The sequence below is a fragment of the Cyprinodon variegatus genome, unplaced genomic scaffold, assembly GCF_000732505.1.
Source record: "Cyprinodon variegatus isolate N-32 unplaced genomic scaffold, C_variegatus-1.0 Scaffold1253, whole genome shotgun sequence".
Classification (NCBI taxonomy): domain Eukaryota; kingdom Metazoa; phylum Chordata; class Actinopteri; order Cyprinodontiformes; family Cyprinodontidae; genus Cyprinodon; species Cyprinodon variegatus.
Window position 1 is genome coordinate 136,703 of NW_015151706.1, and position 16,141 is coordinate 152,843.

Sequence of the window (16,141 nt, forward strand, 5' to 3'; positions counted from 1 at the left end):
CTGGTAGAGGACCCCAGCTTGAGGATGACACATACCCCCCCACCAGGGGTGAGAAAATTTTTTTTTTTTGCAAGATTGCTTATAGAGAGCATATTTAATATAATGCTCTTGCAGTTATTCATGTTGTACCACTACAAATGTTTTGCTTTTACAAATAAAAGCTTGCGTCTATTTACGGTTTCTTCTGTTATCTTTTTATTGATACATTAAAACTAAAAGAAGTATTTGGGAAAGGACAGAAAAAGGCGATCGGGGGCTCAGACTGGCTAAAGAGTAGGATGGGGGGCTTTGAGGAAAATAGGTTGGGAACCACTGGAATATAGTATAACATGAGGATTTATATTTATATCTTGCACTACACTCGACACACCACAGCTACTTCACTGAGGCAGCCATGGAGCTCTTTGCCCCTATTCATAGCAACGGTTTTTGACGAGACCCTGACAGAATCCTCTGAAGTTAATAAAATAGTAAGAATAAAAAATAAGATATGAAGCCAAAAAAGAAAAAAAAATCAGGGACAGGTTTTGAAGAGAAAAGACGAGGAGAAAATAATTAAAAACTGAGGTTGATGACAGAAAGATGCATGCCATTAGACAGAGACATAAAAAAGACAGAGTTTAACAAGTGGCAACTTGCCCTTCAAAGGAGAACACTGATAGAAAAAAATTATGTGTGGATCTGAAAAGTGGTTGAGGAAAGGCTGCTAGTGGACTTTTACTGCCATCTGCTGGCCATTAGGAGTAAATGGACCATAGATTTAGTCCATTATTGTTCCTAAAAAAAAATCTCAAATGGGAATATTTTTAGTTTGTGTAAAGGGATTGGGGGTGGAGGGTGTGGGGGGTTAGAGCACCGTGCTTGGGTCCTGGAGGTTCTGAGTTCAAGTCCCACTCATTCCCACAGACTGCCACTCTGGGTCCCTGAGCATGACCCTTAACCCCCCAAACTGCTCCCAGGTGCCACACATGGCAGCCCACTGCTCCCCAAGGGGATGGATTATATGCAGAAGGTGAATTTCCCCATTGTCGGACAATAAAGGGATTTACGTTTCCTGCTATATCTAAGATCCTCAACCCAAGGAGCTTTTGTAGTCTACATTAATTCACCTAAAAAATGTCCAAATGAGGAAAAAAAAGGGCAGTAAAAAGGAAATGGAAAAATGTATTAATAATTTTTAAAAAGTATTAATTCCAATGAAGCCGTATCAAGTGTAGCTCCTATTGCTAAGGACACGGATATATCAACAACCGAGTGTTGTTCTAATATATGCCAAACAAAGCTATTCAGAAAAAAAAAAAGAGGATGTGGCATGAAAGTAAAACTGACTGAAATCATTAGTTGCTGCTTTGTGTTTTTCTTCTTTTTTTTTGCTTGTATGCCTGCAAATAACTGGATTGAATCTTGCCAGTCATCATATAAAAAATAAAAATATAATGAAATTACTGTAGAAAGCATGTTTCTCTATATCTTTACCTATTACCTGTGAGCCTCCTGTAAAGAGATTATCTACCTTGAAGCTCAGCAGTAATATATTTGTAGGTACACTGACCCTAGAAAAGTTCAAATAAAAACAAGAGTGTGCTCCTTTCAATCTTTCCATCGCTAGCTTTCTATAAAGAGATATAGATATGTGAAAATGAATATGAAAAAAGCTATAATGTTAAAGTTAAGGTGTACAGTATGTGTCAAAAGAGAAACTGTTTTTGGGCTGCAAAGGGAGGATCGGTTGGAGAATCGTGAGAAGGACGACATGGACTACAAAAATGTAAAGGAGAGCTGTACTGGTTATTGATCAGCATGGACTGGGCTGCTGACAGTTGCTTTGATCTTTCTAATCCGATCTGGCTCCTTAGCCAGAAAGGCAAACTGGAAGCTGAAAAGCCTGATCTTACGCTCTTCTGCATGAATAACCATTCTGAAATCATGCCACAACCTTTTTTTAGGTGGTTTATTTCTTCACTTCACTCACAGGCTTGTGGATCCTGACTGAAATTTCAGATCGAAAATGTTTACAAAATGAAGGTTAGTTTGATCATTTATAAGTTAAAGATAGTATTACTAAATCTTTGCATAGACAACATAAAGAAACAGCTGAAATTACAAATAAAAAAAATCCTGTTGGTCTTTACAAAGTGAGCGCATCTATCTGTATCATTTACATACATTATGTAACAACAGGGTGTTGATTGTACATCTGAAATCAGTAAAAACTGCATGGAAAATATGTTTAAAGTACATTGTCAGATGGTTAAGATGCGTTTAGTCCCCTCACCAAATTAACACTGCACTCTCCCAGGAATTTCCGCAAGCCCCCTCCCCTCTTCAAGTTTCTATACTGAATCCACCTCGCTACCTTTCACTACTGCAATACAAATAACCTCTAATACTTGTATCAGAACAGCATATTCCAACCATTTATCTATATTCTTCAACCCTGCAACATCATATCTTTTTGTAGAGGATATATATTGATAAGTCATATCTCAATCTATTATTTTGGCAAACCTCTTGAACAACCAGATATCGTATGAGACCTGGTTACTGACCCCAAATAAGGTAATAAAAAAAGAGGGGCAAAGGATACTTATTCTTTACCGTAGTTTGGTTCAGACCTCTATAGTCAATGCAGGGTCTCATGGAACCATCCTTCTTTCCAACAAAAAAGAAGGTGCTTCGGGAAGCAGGTCTATGGCGCAATCATAAGGTCTGTGGGGAGGTAGAGACAAGGCTTTAGACTTGCTAAATACCTGAGCCAAATCATGATAATCAGCGGGAACTGAAAAGAGATCAGGAGGGTCAGCCTCACATTCTTCAGCCGGTTGAGCGCCTGGCGGAACTGCGGAGCGGAGACATGAGTGGCAGTTTACAGACCAAGAGTCAATGTGTCTGTTAGACCAATTGATAACAGGGTTGTGAAGCTGCAGCCATTCAAAACCTAAAATCATGGCAGAGTTAGCAGTAGGGAACACGTAGAAGGAGATAAACTCAGTGTGATTGCCAGAAACAGTTGGTTGAGTGGGACGGGTCTAATGGGTTATCTGAGGCAGATTTCTGCCATCAAGGGCAAAAACTCGAAGGGGGGCTTGAAGGGGTATGGTCTCTATACCCATCTGTTGAACAAAAGACAAATCCAATAAATTTTGCTCACAGCCAGAGTTGAGTAAGGTTGATAGGAAAAAGGACTTATTATTAATCTGGATTGAAGCAGGCAAAAGTAGACGAGGAGAAATTGAAGAAACCTTTTGGTCCGCCAGCACCCTCGCCTTTACTGGTGGACCCTGGCTTTTAACAGCAAGGGACAGGCAGAAACTAAATGACCAGCCTCACCACAGTAGAGAGTAAGCTTAGGCCGCATGCAATGCTGCTTCTGCTCAGGACTCAGGATCTGCATACATTCAGTAGTGGAAGGACTGGAAACGACCTCTGCTAAAGCTGAGTGGTTGGTAACAGGAAGAGGTTTGGGATGTGTTATTGTTACCTCTCTCCTTGGCTGAGGTATTCACCAAGCCATTTGTTAATCCTTAATGGGATCATTTAAGGCGTTTGAATAAACATATTTGAGGGCAGCGCTATTCCAACCTGAAGCAGCAGCCAGAATGCAAAATCCAAGGAGAAATCAGATACAGACTTCTGTCCCTGTTTAAGCTTCAACAGATCACGAGAGCTCAGCGTCTTATCCGGGTCCTGATTAAAGGTCTGCTTAAACTCAGTGAGAAACTCCTCAAAGGAGCAACCATAATTAGTAGTAGAAGAAAATCTCCCCTCTGCCCAGTCCAAAGCTCGGACAGTTAGATGGGAGATTACATAGCATATCTTAGCAGTATCCAAAAGAAATTTACAGGGTGCGTGGTTGAACTGTATTATACATTGCATGAGGAAACCAGCAGCTGGCACTCAGAAAAAGGGGAAAAAACATGAGTTTGAGTAGCTTGAGGCGATGCAACCTCGCCGGCCAGGCCGGGAGCCTGCAGAGAAGCAAAACGAACAGCTTCGGTTAGATCAGATACTCGTCTGTTTAGTTCGGCCTGCTGGTTGACCAACTCAACAAAGTGTTGTCATGCTTAAGAATAGCAGTTTGTTGTAGATAGAGGGCTCTCTGAATAGCCTCTGCTGTGTTTTCGGTTTGGCCAGAGTGCTCTGTCATGATGGGTTTTAAGGTTCAAACCCACATGCAGAGACACTGAAGAGGGAGATCACAATGATCAGTTCAAGGCCCGTAGGAAATATGACTGAGACTTGTATTATGCAGGAATGGGGCTCACGCTTGGGGGGGGCTCTTAGTTTTCCTTACAATCCCATTTTTGGGGTTTAATCCAGAGATGAATGAACTCGTTGGAGGGTGGACAGGCAGACTAGCGTTGGGTCCAGAGGAGCAAAGGCAAAGCTTAGACTCAGGGAGACAAGGCAATAATTAGACTCAGCTAATCTCAGTTTGGCTAGAGTACCCAATACTGGCAAACACTAAAGGTAGTGAAAGCCCGCTGCTCAAATACTCCTCTGGTGATGACCCAACGAGTCGCAGGTGTGCGAGGAGGCTCAAATGAGGAGAGGGCACCATCTAGTGGTGGAAAGGGAGAACAAAAGAAAACACAAAAACAACCCACACAAACTGGAATCCTAACAATCTGACTCCATATATTTCAGTTGTTTGCTGAAACAGAGCAGATTTTAGATAAAAGCTACCCCCCAAAAAAAAGAACCAATTACAGAAACAAGCCCAATCACTACTGTTCAATGTTATAAAAATCACTTGTGAAATAGATTAAAAGGAAAATCTTGTATTGCTTGTATTGTTTATTGTTAATAAGGTCATTTGTTAGTTCAGCCAAAACAACTTAAATGGAAAAATAACACTGCATGCAGCAGAGTAGGAAACAGGGAGACGAATGCACTCATGAACTCCTTACAAAGCCTGACTGAATGTTAAACATGTTTGATTTTCTTCTGACCTTATGATTCCTGAACAGGTTAGGGCAGGTGGTTGTGAGAGGCTAATCACCAGTGGTGTGGTCTACATTACTGTAGTGGGTATAATGTGCTTAGAAATAAGCATGCCAGTAAGTGCAATGTAATTGACCTTTTTTTTTGTTTTACGCATATTCAATGTTGCTTCATTTCTCTGTTGCTTTCATTTGAATCAATGAACAACAAACTGTACTACAGTTGGCTTTGTATTGAAAAGACGTAGAATCTATAAAACAGTACAACAAAACATGCCTAAGTATCAAGTACTACATGTAAGTACAGAAGTACTATGCAGGTTAAAACTGTGTATATAAAATGTTCCAGACATGTTAGTTTTGAGGCTCCTTATGTTTCACTTGTCTTCTTGTTTCTGTTGCAGAGCGATGGTTTCTTAACCATGTTGTCACAAACTTCCTGGGTTCAAGAAGATTAACAGGAGGCCCATTTATACTGATCATCATGAGATGACTTATAATTGACAACAACAGAGAAGATCTTTTATCTGTACAGATATTGTTCATTAAGCTGAACCCTCTTTCACACTCAGCTGTGCTGCTCAAAAGCGCTGCGGGACCTTTTGCTGCGCCTTGACGCGTGTCAACCATTGACTTTGTATGTAAACTCGCTGCTCCTGCCTCGCCTGCTGCGTCCGGTGTGAACGCAGCATTATTGGACACTTTTAAGTGGTTATACAGAAATTCACAAGCTTTTCTAGTGGGTATACGGCCTATACCCGCGTATCACATAGACAACACCACAGCTAATCACCCCTCTTTACCCCCGGTATACAACACAATGCAGGACGCACTATGAGGCTGAAACTTAGCCTGATCGAAAAAATTCTCCCACGACTGGAGAATCACATTGAGAAGGGAAAAAAATCACACAGTGTATGCCCAGCCTAATGAGGACAAGACTAAGGTCATTATTTATTTCATCCAACACACTAAACCATAGTGACTTCTTCATTGAACACATATTAATTTATTTGGTAAAGGTCATGGAGTTACCCTTGACAGGTCATTGAGACTGGATAAGCATGGTAACTCTGTAGTGATGAGCATCTTTTACCATCGAAGACTGCTAGCAAGGCTAAAGTCATATATTTTCTCAGGCGTGACATAGAGAGAGCGGTCCAGCTTCTAATCACCTTACAAAATACAAATGAAAAATATCTTACAAAAAGAAATTACAAAAATATACATAAATAATTCAGTTTCATAGTGAAATCTTAACATAAGACATGATACATAATGGATGTAATAACCATGTCCAGAGGAGACAGACCATTGAGTGCTTAATTCATTCATTACTGTATTTAACATCAGAAACAAATGAAAACTACGGGTAATAAGAAATATCAGCTCCCGCAGGTAAAAACTTTAAACACTAACAAATCAAAGAAAGATGTTTTAAATTTCAATATTTGCAACTAAAATGCAGACGTCTAGAAATCAAACCAATATGCCACATCTTTACAAACAGATCTTCTACACAGAAGATGGAGAAAAACATCCTCCTCTATCATTATTCTCTGTCGATTTTTTTATTTTCCTAACTTCTCTCTGCATCTCTACTTCCCCTGCTGGGGCAATCAGATGATCCTTGTGTCCCACTGTTCACAGATAGACTGGCATGCCACAGAGTCTCCAAATACACAGACGACTCATGCTGAGGGTATTAATGCTAGTCCAGACAGCACATACTATGTAATTACACAATGCATGGGGAACTTTTCTAGGTGGCTGTTTTTCTTTCTTTTTTCTTCAGCCTTTGCATTGTTTTTAGTTCTCAGTCATTTTCCAAACCTATCAGGTGCAATGTTTCATACAGTTGAACAAGAACCTTGGACTTTCATGTGCAAAGATATGTCCAGTTCATGTCTTTAATTCTGGATCAAGAGAGCAGCATGGACAGACAAATCTGTGCAAAATACAAACTGGAAATCCCCAGGTCAAAATGGGAGCAATCTCCCAAGGTGGTGAAGAATGACAGAATTAAGATTGTGTGGGACATCCAGATAAAAAAGCCAAAATAAAAGTTGCAAAACATACAGGTGACAAGTACTGGAACATTGTCAGTAAAGCAGAGAGTGAGTCATGGTTAAAATTCCCAGTTATTGCCACAAATCCATTTGGCTCTTGTGTTTGTAGTTTAGCAACAACTCAACTGTTGATATCAAATGCAATGTCACAACCACAGAAGGTGTAAATGACAAACTCTCTGGCCAGTGGATACAACAAACGATAATCAGGGCTTACAAATGCAGGAAACAATGACAGACGTTGAGGTTCATCACACTGATAAGCAGAATCATCACTGGAAATTTTGTGGCAAGGTAGGGAATCAAGTACTTATGAATCTATTACATTTCATGATTACGGAGGCTTACTATAAGGAGATGACAGGGTCTGCTTATGCGCTCTTTGTTGTCTAAGAACAAAGCCAGAAATGATCTGCGCCAAAACCTACTGATGAACTTAATCCAAAGATAACTCCACTATGAGATGAGGTTACAAGAACCTTTATTGCTCTTTGTACTTCTCCACTTGTACATCTCACACCACCATTGCAAGAACCACACAGAAGATAAGGGTTGTACCTTATCCCCCAGTGCCCCCTAGGGGACTGGTATGATATGTGAACATAAACAAAAGACTAACAATCTCCCTCTCTCCTTAAAAAAAAAAAAAATTAAAATGAAAAAAAAAATGAATGAAGAAATCCTTAAAAAATGTATGCATGAAAACAACACATGGCAACTATTTAATGATATTGCTAGGCTAACATTTCTTTTTAACAACATAGTTTATTAAGACTGCTTCTTACTAGATTTATGATAGAGTCCAACATTTTTCATAAAGAGCCTTGAGTAACAAGGTTGTGGACGCTTCCTTCTACGTCAAACAGTCAGTGAGCTGGTCTTTCCTTTGTGACAACAAAACCCAATGAACTTTCTTAGTTTGGATCTGTTCTCTAATAGAACTGATTTCCAGGTGTAGCCTTTTCTCAGCCACAAACTTGGTTAACCTATGTGCATCTACAAGAGAGAGACGTTAACAGCGACACATGTTATTGGTAAAGTATGCGCTATTACCAGCACTTAGTTCTGAAAACAGTGTGGAGATGAAAAATAGCATCATCAATCCCTTCTGTCATAGTTAGTTTTTCACCTGCAAGTGTGCTTCTGACAATTCTCTTAATCCCCTTTGACCTCCACGAAATGGGAGAGAATTGTCTATTGTCACCCATCAAGACAATGCGAAGCCAACCATTGGTACCTCCATCTGTTTTCACCAAGATCCTGATCATTTAGTTCAGCTGTCTTGGCTTTGCCAGTCTGCTGTCTTTCTGTTCTGTGTGCTGTCTTTCCATATTCACAGTTTCTCTGTCCATGTCTGCATGCGCTGTGCTTGGATGTCCAGAATTGTCTTCCGTCTCTTCTTCAATATCACCCATTATGCGTTCTCCTTGAATGTTGTCATCATAACTAATCTGAGGTCCTTCATCCTCCTGAGTAACCTTTCTCAGCCTGAGTCAGTGAACTCTGACACAGGTGTCTTCATGTCTAACCAAAACAACTGATACCTGTTAACCACTCCTTGTCCTTTTCATTCTGGACAGTCCACTCGTTTGTAGACTTTGTCTCCAGGTTCGTATTTTTCGTCTGTGGTCACAGCTGTTTCTTTAGAGCTCTGCATATTCTTTCTGAATTCTCTGCTTCTGTAAAAGCTTTTCTGGCAGCATGTAGGGCAGAAATGTGCTTGGCCACCCATTCACTCTTTTGTGTTTCTTCTAGAGCTTGGGCTTTATCTATTGACACCGAAGGAAGATTGGGATTCTGCCCAAACACTAGTTGATGTTGGCTGTATCCATCAACGCTTTGTATACAGTTATTTGCCATTAGGGCCCAGCCCATGGCTGTGCTACAGTTGCACCCAGTGCTTGCAGAGTTTGATTATGGCATTGTAACTTCAAAATGAAAGTTCTCAGCCATGTCTCTCACTTCTTTATTATTAAACGCACCACCACTGTCGCTAAATCACTTTTATGGTGGGCCATGTACACTAATCCAGTCATGAATAAGATGTTTGAGGATCTCAGTAGATCTTTTGCTGGTCAAAACACTACCAGCACTGAAACGGGTAAACTGATCAATAATGTGTAAATCCACACTCCAGGTTGAAGCTCATGTAGATCTACAGCTACGGTCTCATTATATGTCTATTCTAGAGAATTATTCAAAAGCAGTTGTAGTTTATCCGCAGAAGCACGTCCAAACTGCTTATGAAGTTTCTCCAGAACTTTAATCTTCTCATGTCTTCCTTCACCAACATTTGATCAGAGTGAGCAGGACTTTTACTTTCTTTATCCACAATCTTCAAACAGTAGTGCCCAGAGCTGGTGAAGTTCAATTTTACAGGCTGGTTAAACATCACTGCTCTGTCTCCTTCCATATCCAGAACTGCTTTTTGCTCTCTTTAATGACATTTTACTCAAAAGCAGTGGAATGTTGACAGGTACGACTTCAGTTTCTATGTTACATTGTGTGTTGCCAATATTGGTTGGTATCTTTACCTTTTTGATGGAGTATACTAGTTTTCCATCCCGAAACTTGAATGGCCTATGGCTTTGCTTTTCTGTTTCTTTCAAAGTTCTGACGGCTTCTTGCTGCAACGTAGTTCTGTAGTTATCCAGCCATTCTTGTCCACAAACTCTTGTAGTGCAAGCAGTGTCTATTATTGCTGAGCCAAAACACGCTGTCATGAATATTTTTGCATCTGTTGGTGATTCTTTGGTGTACAGGGTAACATTGCATTCTTCCACATCTTTATTATCTTCATTGAGTTTGACACTTTCTGCTTTATGCGGACAATCTTTGGGCCAGTGATACGTACTTTAACACACAGCACACTTAGATCATTTCCCGTACCTGTCCAATGGATTGGTGCCGAGCTATGGTATTTTGTCATGGGTTGGGTCTATGTGTATTACAAGTTTGGTGGCACTACAATGATCTATAGTGTAATTATTGGCTATAATATGCTTATAATAACAATGAAAAAATCTATGAAAATACAGTTTAGCACATTTTCCCAAAGTAAGAGTTGTAGTATGATCCAGATGAGGTTATCTATGTGTCCTTCAAGTTTAATGGCACTTTAACGATCTATAGTGTAGTCATTGCTCGTTTTATACTTATTCTAATAATAAAATAGAGGTGCTATTTGTCATTAAGGCTTTGGGAAATTCCATGAAAAAAATGTATTATTTTAGAATCTAATAAATGTGCTACGAAATCCATAAGATGAGATACACAAGAAATGAATTTGATAATAATTCACCTCTCCTCTGTGAAGCTTTCTCTCTGATTGTTTTTATGGTGTTGCAACTTGCAGATGGAAGAGAGGAGAGGGGGAATGAGCAGCTGAGATTACACAAGAGCTGTGTGCGTAAGTAAAATGGCAACATACAGGTAATTCAAAAAACAAATCCACTCAGCTAAGCAAGCAAATAATTGTATATTAAAAAAAATAGGTTTAAACTTTGACAATTGTACCATATTTCTGAGGGAACAAACTGGAAGACGAGACCTTGACGAGCCTGGAGAGCTACCTGGACAAGTGTTTTGACAACATCGTAATGGGGAAGCCAGGGAATCCCACATCCACAAACACACCTTCTACTAAACAATGTCGGTCTAGTTCAACCAGTGCTGCTTCTACCTCTACTTTGTCTCCAGACAGGAGCTACAGCAACGTCCTGCAATCCATTGACAAAAAGCTATCCAGCTTGGACGCCCGCCTCGCCTTGGTAGAAGTCCTGCAGAAGGAGTTTCAAGCCCTGAGAGAGTCGCTGGAATACAGCCAAGAGCAGCTGGCCTCCGTTACCGCCAATAATGAAGCGCTGAGGGGGGAAGTCACCAAACTCACCGAGGGGAAAATCCAGCTGTCCGGCGAAAATAAAAAGATTAAGGAATCCATTTTGGACATTCAGTCACGGAGCATGAGAGACAATCTAGTCTTCACAGGAATCGCGGTGCAGCAGGAGGAGGATCCTGAGGTCACAATCCGCAAGTTCCACCTGCAGAAGCTAAAAATCCCGGCAGACCAGGTAAAAAACATCACCTTTCATCGCGTTCACCGGCTCTGAGGTAAGAAGCCTGATAAAACCGGTGCTAGACCAATTGTAGCTAAGTTTGAGCATTACAAGCAGAACGAGCAGGTCAGGAGTCAGGGCAGAGAGCTGAGAGGAACAGATTTCAGCGTTAATGACCAGTTTCCAAAAGAAATATTAGATCGCAGGCCAGTCTTATTCCCAATCAGGAAGAAATCTATTAGTGAAGGCGTCAGAGCTACAGTATCAGTTGACAAACTAAATATTAATGGTCAGTTGTTCAGGGATCAGAAGATCACTCCTTGGCTTTATTAGATGCACAACAGGTGTTTTAAAAGCATGTGACACTTAATAAAAGTGTATAGAACATTTCATGGTGATAAATGAAATATAAGCACAGCTCTAGAGCACGTTTGCACGGTATGGCTGTTAGTTACAGCTGGGTACAGAATGCATGGGCTGGGGTTCTTCTTCTTTCACCTTTTCCTTACTTATTGCATTTTCTTAATTCTATGTCTTCCTTTTTCTAATTCGTCTGCTTCTTCCCTGTGGTTCACACTATCACAAGCACACGGTTTGATGCCATCTGTGTCTAGGTATAACTATTTATTCAGAGGCATGTACTTTTCATCTTCTCACTCACACCTATGGTGAATGTAAGGTTTGTGACATGGAATGTGCATGGAGCTGGCACCAGAGAGAAACAGCTTAAGATTTTTTTACCAGTTTAAAAGACTCAATGCAGATGTTGTCTTATTGCAAGAAACCCATAAATCAGCGACAACTGTAAGTGATCTTAACTCCCCTGAGTTCCCTGATGTGTTTGCAGCCTGCTATAACTCTAGACAGAGAGGAGTAGCAATTTTAATCCACAAAAACCTCAGTTTTACTTTATTAGACAAAATTATTGATCCTGAAGGCAGATTCATCATAATTAAAATATCTATTCATAACCAAAAGTTATGTATTGTCTGCATATATATTGTCCAAATGTTGACGACCCCTGATTCTTCCACAAAGTTTTTCATACCCTTTCAAAGTACAGGGACTGTTCTCTAATTATTGGGGGTGACCTCAACTTTGGTCTAAATGGAGAAATGGACAGGTTGAATACAACAGGGACTCACAGTTGGCAATCATTAAATATAATCAAACAATACATGAGTGATTTTGGTCTTTGCGATGCATGGCGATCTCTTCATCCTAACAGTAAGGAATACACTTTCTTTTCTAATGTCCATCATTCCTACTCTCGCTTGGACTATTTCCTAATCAGCAGCTCGCTGCTGTCTGATGTCTCGGATGCTGTAATCCGTGCTGTAATCAGTGATCATGCTCCTGTTACTTTAACCCTAATAAATAAAAAAATAGCCCCATAAAACAAGAGCTGGAGATTTAATACATCACTGCTTAAAGATGAAGGATTTCTTAAAATTTTCAAGGAAGAGTGGGCATCATACTTGGGGTGCAAGGTTTTACCAGGAACATCAGCCTCTATACTATGGTAAGGAAGGAAAAGCAGTGATGAGAGGTAAAATTATTTCATTCTCATCTCATTAAAAATAAAAGTGAGAACAAAAAAGATCCAGGAATTAAAGGAAAAACATTAAGTTACTAGAAAGCTCGCTAGATGAGGAAAAATTAGGTGAAATTCATAGAATAAAACTAGAACTAAACGAATATATTGAAAAACAAAATTAATTTTTAATACAAAGACTCCAAATAGAAAAATATTAAATCCTACATATTGTCTTTAGATACAGAAAAAAGCATTTGATAGAGTTAACTGGAAATTTTTATTTGCTACTCTACATAAATTTGGCTTTGGCAATTCCTTTATAAAATGGTTAAAAATATTATACAGCTTCCCAACAGCCTGTGTCAGGAAAAATAATCAAACATCTTACAGCTTTTGTCTCCAGAGGGGCACCAGGCAGGGATGCCTGCTCTCCCCCTCACTTTTTGCTATTTTCATTGAGCCTCTCGCTGCTACAATCAGACAAACTCTTTTGTTCTACTTACATTGCAGAGTCCATATAATCTGTAAAACTCCCTGCATATTTATAATAAAGCTATTTATATGCATAAATCAAGCGGAACACTATGGCGATACGTACTGCTCCACTTGTGAAAGTAAAATCTGTTGGGCTCTTTTTGGCATCAAGGCAATTATTCTTATTGCCACATTGCCAGACAGGACACTGTCATAAAAAAAAAAAAAGAAAAAACCTGCAGACGGTCCCTGCACATTTGCGGAGGAGCTCTAAATAGGGTCCAATGTAATTCTCCCAGCGCGATAGGAGACTCGTTTTGTGGAAACTACGGTTGTAGCTCACTGCCTTCCTTGCTGTGGTTGCGGAGAGGTGTCTGTTTTGTATCTGTGAATATATTGCCAACTTCACCGCAGTCTCACGACGCTGTCTCTCTGCAGCAGAGGAGAGATCGCTTGAGTTATATTTGCTCCTTAGTAAATATGGCAGATGGTCTTTATTATATAAATATTTTTGCTTTCACTTTCACTACAGCGTTCCAGCTCATGCAGCTATTTTCATCGTACAGATCAGTTATCGTCTGTTCGCTGCGCTAGTGGGTCCGTTTTCGGAAATCATACCAGTGTTGGCGACACTAATGACGTAGACCTAGTTATATTGAATTACAAATCTGATTCCCCCCCTGCTCTCAGATAAAACACTCTTCAACAGAGAGGCTTGAGCTAAAATCCAAACTGAATGGGGTGGAATGGTTCTCCAACGACAGCGCAAATGGGGCATTTACATCTGAAAAGGGATTTATTAGTTGTGAAGTACTGTTGGGAGGACTGGAGATTAATGACAATTCTAGTATCTCTGGGCTTTCTAGTGTTATCTTTGTTGTTGTGCTTTGTCTGGTGTTGGTTTTTACAGGATTGCAGGAACTGTACTTCTTTCAAAAGTTAGGCTGCTCTTGCTATAATGCAGCTTATTATCATCAGCAAGCAAATGTGTTAATGAAGAATGACAACCCAGTGTGGACCAACGTAGTGGAGGTACATTTTCCCATGAGACTGGGTTGAGAGTGACTGAGTGAAAATAGTGTGAAGAAATTTGGAGCTCTCAGACTCGATATAGAAAGTTCCGTAAAAGTACAGGTCACTTGCTATTAGATAATGAACCAGAAATTTAAGAAATTTACACAGTAAAGACGATCTCTAGAAATAAGTCAACATTTCTTAAATTAAGTTTGTTTACCCTTAATTTCAGCAGGTAAATGAGATGATGATGCCAATGGAATGAGTAATTTAACTCTTAAAGTAAGATAATCAGATAACATGCACTTGAAATACAACAATGCAATTGTTTTTTTCTTATTTTAAATGTCAATTGTCTTGTTCCACTGGCAAAGTGTCTAACTTACCTGCTTATTTTAAGAAAAAAATACACTTATTTAGATTTTTTCCAGTGAGGATTTGAAATGTTACACCAGTGAAAGCTTGGAGTTCATAAACCTGAACATCATCTCTTTATTGCTGTAATTGCAAGTCCAGACATGATCAGGATGTATCCCCTGTGTTACTGACATTTGACCATACTCAAAATGACAGATATGACTGATTAGATCTCTGGGAAGCCTCATCAATGATCTGACTGCCAATCAAACATGACCTTTTAGAAGATAGATGATGCATTAATGAGATCACAGGAAGATTCAACATTAGCTTTCCAATTTATCCTCTGCAGAGGTTTAAAAAATGGAGTTGCAAGAATTAAGTTTGACTTGCCCTATCTTAATAGGACAGAAGTACAAGAAATTCTGTACTTCTTCCACAAAATAAGATATATTTAGATAGAGTTGGACAAAGTGTCTCAGCAGAGAGTATTCTACAAATCTGTGCCATACTTAGACATAAAGTACTGAAAATATGACCAGCAGAGAGAGGGGCAGATGAAAAACAAAGATTTAGATTTTGCGTAAATGACTCACCTCCATCGTTCTCCAAACATCACCATTCCGATCCTGGATGTTCTTCAAGAGTTTTTTCATCATAGAAGCATGTCCACACCCACCCAGCAGGGACACTGTTAGCTGTGGGGAGTAATCCACAGACCTCTCTTCCTCTTCTGACAGCAGTTCGCTCAAAGGACCCGATTCAATGCTTTCTTCAACTGAGGGAGCAATATCGCTGGAGGAGGTTGAGCTGAAGCACCTGACCGAGTGTTGTTTATAAGGTTGCTGAGCAAAAGAACACAGAGGAAAATTATTTAATCCTAAATTAGTTCTCTTCTGATGATAAAACAAAAGATGTCATACCAATGATGGCAGGGGATACTGGTTGTTATCCCCTCTTTCCCATGCATTATTTATGTTGGTTTCACTTTCTCCATTGCTCCAGTCTATATTAAGCTCTGACAGCTCCCAGTCGTCTATGTTCTGCAAACTTATCTGTCTCTGCAGTAAAAAGATTGGGCAAAAACACCATAAATAGTTTATAAAGCTGTGTTAGATTATCATTACAATCTGTAGGATCAAGTTTAGGTAGAGATAGCAGACTCAGGTTTCGTACTTACCTGGGCACTTGACTGTATCAGACTTTCCAATTTCACAGCTAGCAACTCAGTTTCATGAAGCTGAGCAGGGAGGGCCAGGAACTCGTCTGACCCGTACCAGTGCTCCTTGGCAAGGTTGATTTTTGAAGGAACCTTTTCCCCCTGTTGAACAAGAAAGTCTAATCAGCATTTTGATCTTTCAGCCAATTCACTCAAAAAACGAAACAACATACAAAAAAGCACCAACAACTACTTGTCAATCTAGAATCTATAAGTAATTCATATCAACATTTATAAAAGTAACATGGTAAATCAGAGTGCTTATTTTGGCACTTGAAACTATAAATAGCTCAGTTAATTCCATCAAATGCTCCTTTTCCATGGGCCTAAACTTCTACGATCAAAACCAAAAGCCATCAGAAACTGAATTTGAGTATCTGAAACTAAATATGATTGCCGTAAGTATACCTATATTTGAAAAACCTGAAACCAGCTGTATTGTTGTATGGAGGGCTAGACACTCTGTGTATACA

At 39.7% G+C, this 16,141-nt stretch overlaps 1 protein-coding gene across 1 annotated transcript in view; it reads right to left on the reverse strand.

Moving 5' to 3' along the window:
* Positions 1 to 16,141, reverse strand: part of LOC107102422 (A-kinase anchor protein 6-like) — a 69,307-nt gene that overhangs the window by 15,975 nt on the left and 37,191 nt on the right. The window contains exons 6-8 of the mRNA XM_015401736.1: positions 15,630 to 15,770; positions 15,373 to 15,510; positions 15,046 to 15,294 (exon numbers count right to left, since the gene is read on the reverse strand). Coding sequence (XP_015257222.1) covers positions 15,046 to 15,294; positions 15,373 to 15,510; positions 15,630 to 15,770 — 528 coding nt within the window. The remainder of the gene's footprint in view (positions 1 to 15,045; positions 15,295 to 15,372; positions 15,511 to 15,629; positions 15,771 to 16,141) is intronic.